The following is a 15,337-nucleotide window of genomic DNA, read 5'->3' on the forward strand; positions in this document are numbered from 1 at the left end:
GCTGCAAACATTCTTGTGAAGGGTCCACTCTGTGGGGATGACCTGACCCTTCCGGCTGAGGCGATCTGCCATGACATTCATATCGCCCTGAATGAACCTCGTTACCAGCGTGAGCTTTCGATCTTTTGACCAAATGAGGAGGTCCCTTGCGATCTCTAACAACTTCCTCGAATGAGTCCCCCCCTGCTTGGAGATGTAAGCCAAGGCTGTGGTGTTGTCGGAGTTCACCTCCACCACCTTGTTTAGCTGGAGGGACTTGAAGTTTATCAAGGCCAGATGAACCGCCAACAACTCCTTGCAATTGATGTGAAGTGTCCTTTGCTCCTGATTCCATGTTCCCGAGCATTCCTGTCCGTCCAATGTCGCACCCCAGCCCGAGTCTGATGCGTCTGAGAAGAGACGGTGGTCGGGGGTCTGAACAGCTAAAGATAGACCTTCCTTGAGAAGAATGCTGTTCTTCCACCACGTTAGAGTAGACCTCATCTCTTCGGAAACAGGAACTGAGACCGTCTCTAGCGTCATGTCCTTTATCCAGTGAGCAGCTAGATGATACTGAAGGGGGCGGAGGTGGAGTCTCCCTAACTCGATGAACAGGGCCAGCGATGAAAGTGTCCCTGTTAGACTCATCCACTGCCTGACTGAGCATCGGTTCCTTCTCAGCATGCTCTGGATGCACTCTAGGGCTTGGTTGATCCTTGGGGCCGACGGAAAAGCCCGAAAAGCTCGACTCTGAATCTCCATACCCAGGTAAACAATGGTCTGGGATGGGACGAGCTGGGACTTCTCTAAATTGACCAGGAGGCCCAGTTCCTTGGTCAGATCCATAGTCCATCTGAGATTCTCCAGACAGCGACGACTTGTTGGAGCTCTTAAAAGCCAGTCGTCTAAATAGAGGGAGGCTCTGATGTCTGCCAAGTGAAGGAATTTCGCAATATTCCTCATCAGTCTCGTAAACACAAGAGGTGCCGTGCTTAGGCCAAAGCACAGGGCTTGGAACTGGTACACAACCTTTCCAAAGACGAATCTTAGGAAAGGTTGGGAGTCTGGATGGATGGGGACGTGAAAGTATGCGTCTTTCAGGTCTAACGAGACCATCCAGTCCTCCTGCCTGACCGCTGCTAGGACCGACTTCGTCGTCTCCATCGTGAACGTCTGCTTGGTGACATAAGCATTGAGAGCACTGACGTCCAGCACCGGTCTCCAACCTCCTGTCTTCTTGGCTACCAGGAAGAGACGGTTGTAAAAGCCCGGGGATTGATGATCCCGGACTATGACCACTGCTTCCTTCTGTAGCAAGAGCGACACCTCTTGTTGCAACGCTAGCCTCTTGTCCTTCTCCTTGTAGTTGGGAGAGAGGTTGATGGGAGATGTAGCTAGAGGGGGATTGAGGCAGAACGGAATTCTGTATCCCTCCCTTAGCCACTTCACAGACTGAGCGTCTGCACCTCTGCTCTCCCAAGCTTGCCAGAAGGTCTTGAGTCTGGCTCCTACTGCTGTCTGGAGAGAAAGGCAGTCAAAACTTGCCTTTTGCGGACTTGGAACCCTTCTTGGACTTGCCACGGTGACTGTCTGCACGGGTACCTCCTCTGCTGGAGGTTCTGCCACGAAAGGGCGGGATGAACCTAGAAGCAGGTGTATCAACTGCTGTAGGGCGGAAGGGTCTAGGCACGGAAGGTAAGGTTTTAGCCTTACGTGCAGAAGAAGCCATGAGGTCATGAGTATCCTTCTGGATAAGAGAGGCAGCCATCCCCTTAATCAACTCCTCCGGAAACAGACACTTGGAGAGAGGAGCAAACAGCAACTCTGACTTCTGGCAAGGAGTGATACCAGCAGATAAGAAGGAGCACAGATGTTCTCTCTTCTTGAGGACTCCTGATACATATGAAGCCGCAAGTTCACCAGACCCATCCCGAATTGCCTTGTCCATGCTAGACATGATCAGCATGGCCGAGTCCTTATCTGAAGGGGAAGTCTTCCTGCTTAAGGCTCCCAAACACCAATCGAGGAAGTTGAATATCTCGAAGGCACGAAAGACTCCCTTCAACATATGATCAAGATCTGAAAAGGACCAGCAGATCTTCGAACGTCTCATAGCCAACCTGCGGGGAGAGTCAACCAGACTTGAGAAGTCGGCCTGGGCAGAGGCAGGAACCCCCAAGCCAGGTTCCTCTCCCGTGGCATACCAGACGCTCGACTTAGAAGCCAGCTTGGGAGGAGGAAACACAAAAGAGGTCCTTCCCAGTTGCTTCTTGGAATGCAACCAGTCCCCCATAACCCTCAAAGCTCTCCTAGATGATCTGGCGAGAACAAGCTTGGTGAAGGCAGGCGCAGCAGACTGCATGCCCAGAGCAAACTCGGAGGGAGGAGAACGAGGGGTTGCAGACACAAAGTGTTCAGGATACAAATCCCTGAACAAAGCAAGGACTTTGCGAAAGTCTAAGGAGGGTGGCGAAGACTTGTGTCCTTCAACATCAGAGTGAGGATCATCCAGATGAGCAGCTTCATCATCCGATACATCATCATCCGAAAGTTGAGTTGTGAGAGGCAAAGGCAGAGCAGCAAGCTGAACGGCTGAATCCTGCAGAACGGGTGCATGCGTACCTGCGGATCCATCATCATGCCTCTGCTGGACAGTCTGCGAGCTGGCAACAACAAAAGCAGAGGGCTGGTGTGTGGGAGGGTCTGCGGTGGGCTGAGGAGCATGCGGTATGGTATGCAGAGCATGCTGTAAGGTATGCGGCTCATGCTGCATGGTATGCGGAGCATGCTGTAAGGTCTGCAGAGCATGCTGCATGGGCTGAGGAGAATGCCGCATAGTGCTGGAACCCGGCAACTCCTGATGCGGCAGCTCACGCATGTTAGCAGATGGTGCAGCAAGAACATGCGTCTGGCAGTGAGGACTGCGCATCGGTGGAGGAGCTCTCACAGGTGGGGTGTGGGAGCAGGCAGCCGCAGTATCTGCTGAGCGCACAACCTCTGCGGGTTGTAGGTTAACAGGAGAGGTGTTAACCTTCTCGGCATGATACTCCTGCATAAATGCCGCAAGCTGAGACTGCATAGTCTGCAGCATGGACCACTTAGGGTCTACTGTGGTTGGAGCAACAACAGACAGAGCAGAGGCCTGTTGAGGGACCACTCTACCTCTCTTGGGAGGTGTGCAGTCATCAGATGACTGCGGCGAGTCCGAACTGACCCAGTGGCTACACCTGGGCCGTTGGACTAGCTCGGAAGGGACCTTACGTTTGAGCGGTCGTGAGACCTTGGTCCACCGTTTCCTCCTGGAAACCTCTTCCACAGACGAGGAATGTAAGGGCTCATTCGTCTGTAAGTGGATGGGACGATCCTTAGCAGATACGTCCGCAACCACTGAGGATACATCCGTGCGCCGATCAAGGCCTGCCGAACCCTTTGGTCCTTCGACATTGCTTCTCCCCTGGGCTTGGGAGCTTGCAAGAGGTCCCGGACTGGGAGGACGACTGGCACGCACAGATGTACCCTCATGCGCAACACTGACACTGACACTATGCACATCACTAGCACTAACACTTCCCACTGCACTCTTCGCTTTCAGCTCTCTGACATCTGCCAAGAGCTGATTGCGGTCACTAAACAACGACTCCACCTTCTCACCGAGAGCCTGAATGGCACGCAACATATCAGCCATTCCAGGCTGAGCACTCGTAGCAGGTTCGGGAGTCACCACCACAGGGGAAGGAAAAGGTTGAGGGGCATGGGGAGAGGAAAAATCCACAGAGCGAGAAGAACTCCTCCTATCTCTCTCCTTCTCTAACCTACGTGCATATCTGAGGAATTCATTAAAATCGAATTCCGAAAGCCCAGCACATTCCCCATATCGATCTTCCAATTGACAGGATTTTCCCCTACAATTGGAACATACAGTGTGAGGATCTATAGAGGCCTTCGGAAGACGCCTAGTACAAGTCCTAACACTACACTGCCTGTATTTAGGAACTTGGGAATGGTCAGACATCTTGAATTTAGAGGTAGTCAAGGGGGAATTCCAAAATTAAGCAAAGATCGTTAACCAATGAATCAAATTAATTCCAAAAGCTTGCTAAGCTAAGGATAAAGCTTCCTGAACAGCGAAGGCTAAACTTCAGAGCAAATACATCACCAAATCGTGAACAAAAGACTCCAAAATCAACAGCGTATCCATGTAGGTCTTGCCGGCGGCACGACAGAGGAAAAATTGAGGTCTTGTTGACAAGAAGTACTTGAGTACCTGACCACAGATGGCGCTGTTGAGCACACCCCCACCTGGATAGCGATCGCTGGCGTATCCCGACCGTAGATTTCTGTCGGGCAACGGAGTTGACAGCTACATGATCATCGGGTAAGATTAATATTGAAAAAACCATTTCCCAACACAGCTATCGAGAAAAAATAGTGTAGTAGCCAACATGCATCCTTACAAAGTTTTATTAAAGTTAATTTTTTTTTTAAAGAAGCTGAGCTATTCCCAAATATTTAATAGCAAATGAACTTCATGGAAGTTTCATTGGAATATGCTTTGTAGCCTACTTAGGGAAACTTTTCATCAAGTAGAATAGATAAGAACTGTAAAAATGTATATAGGGAAGTTCTTTCAACATTAGTGAATTTATTGATGTAAATTTCTTGAATAATTCTTATAACATCCATCTAAAAATACTATAAAATTACCAAGGACTCCATGACTATGACAACTCTGGTGTATAACCTTACAGCAAATGAATAAAATTATTGCTGTAAGTTTTCTTTTATTGTATCACAGACGCTTTTAACATTTATAGAACATCTCAAAACATACCTGCTCAAATGAATATCTTTCCACGGAAGTGAGTACATTGTGCCTGTTGGTTCCTCCAACTACATAGAGAAAACCGTCTAAAACTGCAACTCCCATTTGACTACGTGGGGTGAGCATGGGCGCCAAGTTCTGCCATTCTCCTGTTATTGGATTGTAACACAGCAAATCGTGAAGATGACGTTGACTGTGTGTGCAACCGCCTACAACATAGATGAGACCATGATGCTCAACTACCCCCATGCTGTAAGAAATAAGGTGCTTTTAGTTTTCTTCATATTTTAGATTAAAAGTAAAAAAAAAAAAAAATTCAATAATGTTAAGTTTGGCTTGTGTCCTCTATAATTCTAAGCATTGCAAACCATGATATTATGTCAACTAATGTAAAAGTTGCCCATATTCTGTGACTGCTAAATTGCAATTATTTACCATCTCAATTTAACTTCTACATCTTGATAAAAATGCCAGCTTAACAAGTATCAAGTAAAAGAATAACAGAATTTTAATGATCATTTTTTTTATTTCTATAGTCACCTGATGTTCATAATGCTTCTTCTCTAAACGCTCAGTGTAATCAACATTCACCCATAAGATTTGTTATAAGGTTTAAACTTTCCCATTTTCTTTCCCTTCAATAAACAAATGCCCTTAGTATAGGAATAGAAAATTCTACTCGTAAATGATAAGGAGCCCAAAACCGACGCATCCGAGTCTCTATACCTTCAATTTCAAAGTCAAAATTATCCCTCTCCTATTGATACTACAAGATAGAGGGGATAAGGGTGGCCATGTATATAAATGTCAAGTGAATATAGCAGTAAAAAAAAATTCTTTTATTTCTATGAACCTCCTCACCATGTTCATATTGCTGAACCATATTGCCTATGGTTAGTGAGCTCTCTCTAAAAGGACTTTTTAAGCAAAGAGTTTAGCTACAGCAGTGATTCTCAACTGCGGTCAATATGAAGCCCGATGGTCCATGGACCAATTACTGGGGCTCCACACAAAAAAAAAATTGATATAGGGTTCACGGTGATATTTTCGTGGTCTATAGAGTAATTATACTTCAGAAAAATAAATTGCTATTACTGAGAATTAAATTTCTACCGTAATCTTCACTATGACAATGTTCAAAGAGAGATAGGAATTAATATGACAAATTTGTAAGTAATTTGTATTTTTCCTAACGATACAAACCTTAAGCTCTTTATTAGTTATATACTTCAGGCAAAGCTGGAAGAATAGCCATAAGACTTTTAGCGAGGTGTGACTACCCCACCACTTGTTAGCGGGGTTAGCCGGCTACCACACTCACACACACCGGTGTTGTCTCGTCACTTTTGATTACAGGCAGGACTTACAGGGGGATAGGTGATGGCTGGCCAAATTTGTATAAAGAGCTCAAGGTTTATATATTTAGGAAAATACAAATTACTTTCAAATTTATTTATTCTGACACTAAATACAAACCCTTTCACTCTTTATTGGAGATGACTCACCCTTTAGGAGGGTGGAAGTCCAATCCAACTGGCTGGTTTTTGACCACGTAACACCTCACTAAATTTTGTGCAAAGCAACGGTTAGTGGCTTGGGCAATCTGTGTGATTGTGTGATACTAGTAGTGTAACTAGTCTAGGTAATAATTCTCAGAAGCATAGGAATCTTTGAATCGACTATAGACAATATCCAATCCCACCTCGCCAGAGGATATGAGGTCGCAACAAGTATTCGTTGCCTGTGTAGAATTGTGTTCTACCTGCCAGGAGACAGTGAAAGGTGCGGGCATCTGCGCAACTAGCGTATGTCTAATCCATGAAGACGTAAGGGAAGAGGTAGTGGGTGGAAGTGGCAACCTCGTCTTTGAGGCACATGGCACGTAGGCTACTCCGTAGTAGAAAAGAAGTACTAGTGGAGGTTGTGGAGCAACAAAAAAACCTTCATGAGCGACAAATGTCTGCGAACATGCCGAGGACTGGAGATTTGATGAAGAAGACTGAAAATTGTGTACACATGCTCTTCAAAGCTCGGAGATGATGAAAAAATCAGAAACAGAAAACCTTGCTTGTGTGAAAACAACAAGTTCCAAGAGGCGAATGGGGTATTAAGCACTAAGGTTAACACTTGTGCTTTACCCCGCCCATTGGTGGAGAGTGCAGGTTAGGTTTCAAGAAGGGAATGTGTGCTATATTCCTTCATGGGGGGCTCTGCCAGAACAGATTGTCACGGAGAGCAACTTTACCACGGAAGGAAAAGTACCTAAAGGAAAAATGCCAGATGCTGGTACAAACAGCAACCTAGAAGAGATTTGATTAGTGACGATCTTGAGCAAGCAAGTGACAATCACAAGCCGGCGTACGCCGAGCTGGCAAATGGCAAGCTGGCGACTGGCAAGCTGGCGATCGGCAAGCTGGTGATCAGTGAGTAGGCGATCGGCAAGCTAGTGATCGGCGATCTGGCGAACAGTGAGCTGGCAAACAGCAAGATAACGAACGGCCAGCTGGCAAACAAGTGACTATCACGTGATGGCGAACAACGAGTGACTATCACAAGCTGGCGAACTGCAAGTGACGATCACGAGCTGGCAAACGGCGAGTGATGATCACAAGCTAGCGAATGTCAAGTGATGATCACAAGCTGGCAAACAGTGAGTGATGATCATGACCTGGCGAACGGCGAGGGATGATCACGAGCTGGCGAATAGCGAATATAGGCAGTCGCGAGATGAAGCATGATCATGGGCGATCGTGAACTGGTGGTGTAGCTGTAGCAGAGCTGGGCGAGGCAAGTCTATTGGCGAGACGAGTTAGCTGGGCGAGGCAAGTCTGTTGGCGAGACGAGTTAGCTGGGTGTGGCGAGTCTGCTAGCGAAACGAGAACTGGGCAACAAGGTCTGCTCCCAAAGAGGAAGAGCAGGGAAAGGATAAATCTAATTCTTGCAGGAGGAATCCCCTGAAGGGAAGACCAAACAGGCGAAGGAAGGCAGTTCCACGGACGGGAAAGGCGACCAACCTCTGCTGCCCTTGTCGGCAATTCACCCGCAAGCAGGAAAATTGCAGAACAGAGGCTGGTGGAGACTATCCCTCGGAAGGGAAACTTCCACCACCAGAAGGTGAACCTCAAGGTAGCACACACTGCGTCCCCTCAACAAGCTCTAGCTCAAACTGAAAGTTGACATCAAGTGTTGCCCGAGAATGAAGCCAAGGCTTGTTCTCTGGGTTCCCTCAAAGGGGTTACCCAAAGAACGACAACAACGCGATGGACAGGAATCAACAAATTCAATTCCCGCTGGAGGAATCCCTCGAAGGGGAGACCAAATAAGTGAAGGAAGTGTCTCCCCCGGGAAAGGAAAAAGCAACCAACATCTGCTGCCGCTGTCGGAAATTCTCCCCGTAAGCAGGAAGGTTGCTGAACAATGGCTGGTGGAAGGACTTTCCCTCAGAAGGGAAAATTCCAACCCCTGGAGGCAAACCTCCAGGCAGCACACACTACTTGCCCCCAACGAGCTCTAGCTCAAATTGAAGTTTGAAAAACGAAGCCAAAGCTGATTTCCAAATTACACCTAAAGAACTCCATGAAGTTTTAGACAGCCACTGCTTCGGTGGTCCGGAACTGCCGTAGGCGCAGGCGAAGAAGGTGAAGACGGGCGCTGAGGAAAAACAAAATAGAAAATGAAAAAAACCTCCCAGGAGGACAACCTAACCCACGGCCAGGAAAGGTTTCCCCATATAGGCACAGGAACAAGCTAAAGATTAAGCACTCCCTTCACCAACAGTCATCACCGAACGAATGAGTGTGATGTCAAAAGTACTGAAAAAAAGTTAGATTAACAATTTTATTTGTTTAAATTTAATTAGCCGAAGAAGAACCACTAGGGAGAACAGCCTAATCTGCGGGCGAGAGAGGTGTTCCCCGAGAGGCATAGGATCTACTGCTACCCATTTAGAGGGAAAGTGGTGTCGTCAGCAAAGAGGAACAAGACCTAAGTCCAGCTCTGGGTAGGCCACAAGCGGTCTTCCCTCCGATGAACTCACAGGGAGCAAAAGACAAAAGACGTCAATATCCGAAAGGAGGAGTATTCACACAAGACGACTCCCCTAAGGCACAGGCCGGGTCACTACACTCGAAGAAGCAGGGGAGGCCACAAGCCTTTGGGTTGTCTGGCATGAAAGGGGAAGAGACCGTTAGAGGGGGTTTCTCCGCCCTCGAGAACGCCGCACTACACTAATACGAAAAACGGCAACTTTTACACTAATGAAAAAAGAATATTTATATATATATATATATATATATATATATATATATATATATATATATATATATATAATATATAATATATAATATATATATATATAATATATATATATATATATATATATATATATATATATATATATATATATATATATATAAATATTACAAGAATGTTTAATTAAATATAGAAAAAAAAGTAAGAAGAAAAAACATAAAAGCCAAAAGCCAGTAAAACAGTTGGGAGGAGAGAGAGAGGAACATCTACCCTCTCCGAGCAAAAATAAAAGTGAAAATACAACACAGGTGTGTATGCCAGCGAGGTGGCCGGTTACCCTGCTAACTAGCAGTAGGGTAGTTCCATACAAACATACATATACCAAGGCACTTCCCCCAATTTTGGGGAGTAGCTGACATCAACAAATGAAACAAAACAAAAAGGGGACCTCTACTCCCAACGTTCCTCCCAGCCTGACAAGGGACTCAACCAAGTTCAGCTGGTACTGCTAGGGTGCCACAGCCCACCTTCCCCCGTTATCCACCACAGATGAAGCTTCATAATGCTGAATCCCCTACTGCTGCTACCTCCGCGGTCATCTAAGGCACCGGAGGAAGCAGCAGGGCCTACCGGAACTGCGTCACAATCGCTCGCCATTCATTCCTATTTCTAGCACGCTCTCTTGCCTCTCTCACATCTATCCTCCTATCATCCAGAGCTTTCTTCACTCCATCCATCCACCCAAACCTTGGCCTTCCTCTTGTACTTCTCCCATCAACTCTTGCATTCATCACCTTCTTTAGCAGACTGCCATTTTCCATTCTCTCAACATGGCCAAACCACCTCAACACATTCATATCCACTCTAGCTGCTAACTCATTTCTTATACCCGTTCTCACCCTCACCACTTCGTTCCTAACCCTATCTGCTCGGGATACACCAGCCATACTCCTTAGACACTTCATCTCAAACACATTCAATTTCTGTCTCTCCGTCACTTTCATTCCCCACAACTCCGATCCATACATCACAGTTGGTACAATCACTTTCTCATACAGAACTCTCTTTACATTCATGCCCAACCCTCTATTTTTTACTACTCCCTTAACTGCCCCCAACACTTTGCAACCTTCATTCACTCTCTGATGTACATCTGCTTCCACTCCACCATTTGCTGCAACAACAGACCCCAAGTACTTGAACTGATCCACCTCCTCAAGTAACTCTCCATTCAACATGACATTCAACCTTGCACTACCTTCCCTTCTCGTACATCTCATAACCTTACTCTTATCCACCTCGCTTAAAAGTCTTTATGGAGCTTTGCCAAAAGATAATCCCTATAAATAGCTAGGGTTTTTATTTAGTGTCGGAACAAACATATTTTTCCATGATAGGAAGTGTAAGGCAACCACACTATTCACAATGGGTATCTAAATCACAGTGTTGCCCTTGACATGGTATACAAAAAGAATACGGAACATGATTTCCCAGAAACATTTCCCTTGAAAACTCCACACAGTAATTGCTAATACACCCAGGGGAAAACATCTTATTGCACAATACGTGTAAACAATTACAGCATCTGAAAGTAACCATGACAACTGAGAAACTGAAAGGGACAAAGACTAGAGTGTCAGTTCTGGGTTCCTTACCACTTGCAGCTAGAATATTCCATTCCTTTACTAAGGGCAAGGGCATGCATTTATTGAAGCAAAGGAAAATAGGAAAATATTTTTTTTTTCTCATGGTAAATGTCAATTAAACACCTACAGAAGCAATATGAACATCAAGGGAGGTTATAGAAATATATCAATGATAAAACCATCAGTAATTTCCAAATAATATAGTATAGAACACAGTAAAGACAAACCCTAAATATAACTTTACCTGAATCGTGCTTCTGGCATATTTGACTCTAATCTCCATTCATCTGCTATGGGGTCATATCGCTCAATGGATCCTCCAATATCCTCGCCCACCCACCCTCCAAAGGCATACAAATAACCCTCATGAGCACAGAGTCCAAATTCACACCTTGGAATCACCATGGAAGCCATACTCGTCCACATATCTTCTTGGGGATCGTATACTTCACCATTTGCTAAGATCTGGCTTTCTTGTTCCCCACCTACAACATATATTCTACCATTTAACACTGCTATACCAGGAAGGATTCTGCCAATTTCCATAGGGCACACTCTTTGCCATTCTTTTCTGAAGGTATCAAAACACTCTACACTTTCAAAGGTGCATTCTGATCTTGTCCATGAACTGATAAGTTCTCTTTTGGAACCACCGATAACATAAATTTTCTTCCTGGCACATATTCTAGGTTGGACGTATAGGGGCACCAAACTTCCTCTTTTACTGACAAGATCTTTCTGAATGCTTCTTAAAGCAACCTTCAGACTAATATCACAACATTCATTAATTGACTTTTCTAGCAACTTGCTTGGAATTAAGGGTAGTCTCACTTGATTTAATATTTCAAACACATAACGTCGTCTGGTGGTAATGTCCTGACCTATCCATCGGATAGCTGCAGAAAATACCTGAAAAATTAATACAGTAAATGATTTATATACAATTTTACATGTAAAGAAAATGTTAAATAAATATGCAATAACATTTAAACAGAGCCAGAACACAGTAAATATTTCCTTGGCTAAAATTCCTGAAATTAATTTTACATACACTACTGTAAAGCACTGTCAAATAGTTTACTTTGTTATTCATGAATGACAGGAAGATTATTTTGTAATTTATACCTTAGGTGGGTTTCAAAGGCTTGAAATAAATGACAATACATATAGTTGTTATTTACAGATATCCTCTATACTGAACAAAATCCAGAAAATAATCACTGGTCTTTGACAGATTTGCTCTCTTCAACGCACGTTTTCCTGTGCAACGAAACTAACAAGCCACCGCTAATGTCCCCTTACACGGGCCCTTTCCTCGTGAGCCATCCTAATCCGAAGGCTTCCTTACTCAACATTCGTGGCAAAGAAGACTGGGTCTCCATTGATCACCTAAAACCTGCGTATTTCCTTCAATATGACCTGCCTACAGTACAGTACAGTACAGAGCAGGGCACCTTATTTCACATGTATGTCTTTTTTAGGGGGGAGCCATTTAACACGTTTCACAACATGCTCGTACACTGTAATGTTATTTTCTTTTTTAATATATATGTCACTCTACACCTCACTGTTAAGTTACCACTGAAATAAGTCAGTTGCATTCACCTCACCTCTCAGTTACAACCTAACAACTCTCCCGCACAATACCCATTTAGACATTTTGCCAAACCGTTCATAAACTTTAGATATGGGAGTTATGGAAATTGGGTGGTAGACAGCAGGGCTAGAGCTACCACAAACACATTTACCTAATGGAATATTGCCCATTCTTCAACAAGTGCAAAACGAATATCTTCTTACTGTTACAAAAAATAACAGACAACTTAAGGGCTAAGAAACCAGCTGTGTTTTTAAAAAAAAAAAAAAAACATTGTATTTTTCCTTTCCATACAAACCTGAGTCCTTTAATAGGAGTATGATTTCATCATTGGTACCTATAGGTAGGTAGCAGGAAACCCCTGCCAGCTCACCGAGTAACTACTTTGATCTTCGCCTGTGATTCGCGGGGTACATGGGGTGGTAAGTTAAAGGACTCAGATTTGTATAGTTAGAAAAACTACCAATTATTCTTTAAGTTTCTGATTTGTTTTTAGACGGATACAAACCTTCATCCTATAATAACACTTATTCTTAGGAGGGAGGAAGTTCCTGTATGCAAACTGGCTGGTGTTAAAGGCCAGGTTTTTGGTACGCTTGGACCTAAGGAGGTGCAGGATCTATTGTCCTAAAGTGTTTAGGTGATAGATACAGCATCTAATATTAGGCAGATGATCAATGGAGGAACTTATATCCTTACTGAGATATCTCATCAGAACACTGTATAAAGCTAATATAGACTAATGGGTTTACATTTATATTAACCCTCCCATTTGTTACGAGGATGGGGTAAATGGCTTCTCCCTCAAGTAAAATAGAATCATGCTCAGTATTGTAGCACCTGTATCAAGAGTCCATTTCTGCAACATTACAGGTCGACTGCTGCACCCTATGGAAAGGGAGGAAGAGAGGGGGAAAGGCCCGACATTCTCTCATATCCTAAACCGATTTTACAACTTTTACTATAGACATGATGCTTCTTATCCTGTGAGGAGCTAATAATGCTACAACACTTGCTGAGCAGCTACCACAGGTCCCAGTAAGAACATGCTGAAAGACATGGTATATTCACTAAAGTAATTGGCTGTAAAGGTTGTCAGAAGATTCCCAACTCCTGCCTCCAAAACTTACCCAACTGAAAGGTTCCTTTTGACAGATAGAGTAGCTGCTACTTACCAAACTTCATGAACACAAGCCTGGAATGGCTCTACTGGGTCACTAGCCGATCGATGTTCCTGCGCTCTGATTATTGTACAAGGAAAGGTTCTTTGAGACTTTCCTCTTACAGATTCCTGTACCAATAAACAAGTTTTGGAGCTGTGGTCTAAAGGGTTGTGTGGCTTCAGATAGCATCTTAATGTCTTCACAGGGCAAAGAAGTAACTCATCCGTATGTATGGTTAAATCTTGGAGTATATAAACAAAATAGGTTTCAAACCTAGGGTAGTGAATGGTGGGTGATCAGAGTGTTCGCTATAAATTCCGTGTCCGGACGATTTTTCGAAAAACAATTATTCGAAAGACAATTGTTCGAAAAACTTTTTTTTCGAAACCCAATTATTCGAAAACAGTTGTTCGAATGTATATTTGTTCGAATTTACAATTGATCGAATTACTAGATATTCGAATAAGCAATTTTTCGAAATTCATGTTGTTCGAATCCATAGCATACTTTACTTAACCATAAAGGAGAATAGGATTATTATTATTATTATTATTATTATTAAATGTCAAACTACATCCCTAGTTTGAAAAGCAGGATGCTATAAGCCCAAGGGCTCCAACAGGGAAAATAGCCCAGTGAGGAAAGGAAATAAGGAAAAACTACTAATGAAGTTATAAGATCATCATCAAAATAAATCTTCCACATATAAACTATAAAAACTTGAAAATATCAAATGCATAATTTGGGTGAAGATAACTCCTGTTCTGCTAAATTTTCAAAAGTTTCAATAACGCTATCTTCTAGGATAAATGCCAGTGCTAATAACATTTGAATTTTCATTGAAAACTCTATGTCAATATCATATTGTACTAAATAGGAAAGCACCCAAAACAACAATGAGAATTTTAATGTTTATTTTCCACAGAAGGATTTGTTTACAGTTCCTTTTTATTTGCATTTTATTTTATAAATGTATTTAAGAAAAAACGATGCAATTCAGTTGTTTCTCATTTAACTACTCATTCGATTATTAATGTTTATTTTCAAAAGCAGGATTTGTTTAGGGTTCATTTTTTTTCCATAAATGTATCTAAATAACAAACAATGCGATTGAGTTGTTTCTCATATAACTACTCATTTGCTTATAAACCGCAAAAATTATAATTTCTTACTCTTACTCAACAAGTTGCTGTAACTCATGGATTCGAACAATATTAATTTCGAAAAATTGTTAATTAGAATATCTTGTAATTCGATCAATTGTAAATTCAAACAATTACACATTCCAACAATTGTTTTCGAATAATTGGTTTTCGAAAAAAAAAAATTTCGAACAATTGTCTTTCGAATAATTATTTTTCAAAAAATCGTCAGCAAATCATAAATTCAGGCACGAAAGGAAAAAAATAGATTTCTCCTTGAACTCTCAAATTCTTTCTCTGAAAATGAAATGCAGTGAGAAAGTTCATGAATGGGACATGATACCCTGAGCAAAGAACTTCTACAGCCCAGGGATCTGCCCTGAAGAGCTGCCACCTTGTCCAGTGATGTAGCAGGCTTCCTCCTACAGGTGGTAAGTTGGGGATTCTACCATCCCTAATGGGTACTTCAATGTCCTTAACTTCTGTGACCGGACCAGAGGGAGGCCCCCTGTGGCGATATGAAGACAAGGGTTCCGACTGTCTTTTATATTGCTAGTTGCTGTCTGATTCTGGTAATAGACTATGAGGAGTAGCTTGTTTGAGGGAGGCAGGCCTTGGCATTTGTTAAGAAGCTGAGAATCAAGATGCTGCATCTCTTCTCCGGAAGGATGTTTGGCAGGTCCTCTCAGATTTCTTAACTGCTGATGGGAAAAAAAGTTGGGTGATCTATGTTATTA

At 43.3% G+C, this 15,337-nt stretch overlaps 1 protein-coding gene across 2 annotated transcripts in view; it reads right to left on the reverse strand.

Annotated features, from left to right (window-relative positions):
- LOC137634264 (actin-binding protein IPP) overlaps positions 1-15,337 on the reverse strand; it is a 107,794-nt gene that overhangs the window by 44,298 nt on the left and 48,159 nt on the right. For both annotated transcript variants that reach the window (XM_068366548.1, XM_068366549.1), the window contains exons 6-7: positions 10,943-11,607; positions 4,811-5,051 (exon numbers count right to left, since the gene is read on the reverse strand). In XM_068366548.1, the coding sequence (XP_068222649.1) occupies positions 4,811-5,051; positions 10,943-11,607 (906 nt within the window). The remainder of the gene's footprint in view (positions 1-4,810; positions 5,052-10,942; positions 11,608-15,337) is intronic.

The sequence above is a fragment of the Palaemon carinicauda genome, chromosome 44, assembly GCF_036898095.1.
Source record: "Palaemon carinicauda isolate YSFRI2023 chromosome 44, ASM3689809v2, whole genome shotgun sequence".
Taxonomy (NCBI): Eukaryota; Metazoa; Arthropoda; class Malacostraca; order Decapoda; family Palaemonidae; genus Palaemon; species Palaemon carinicauda.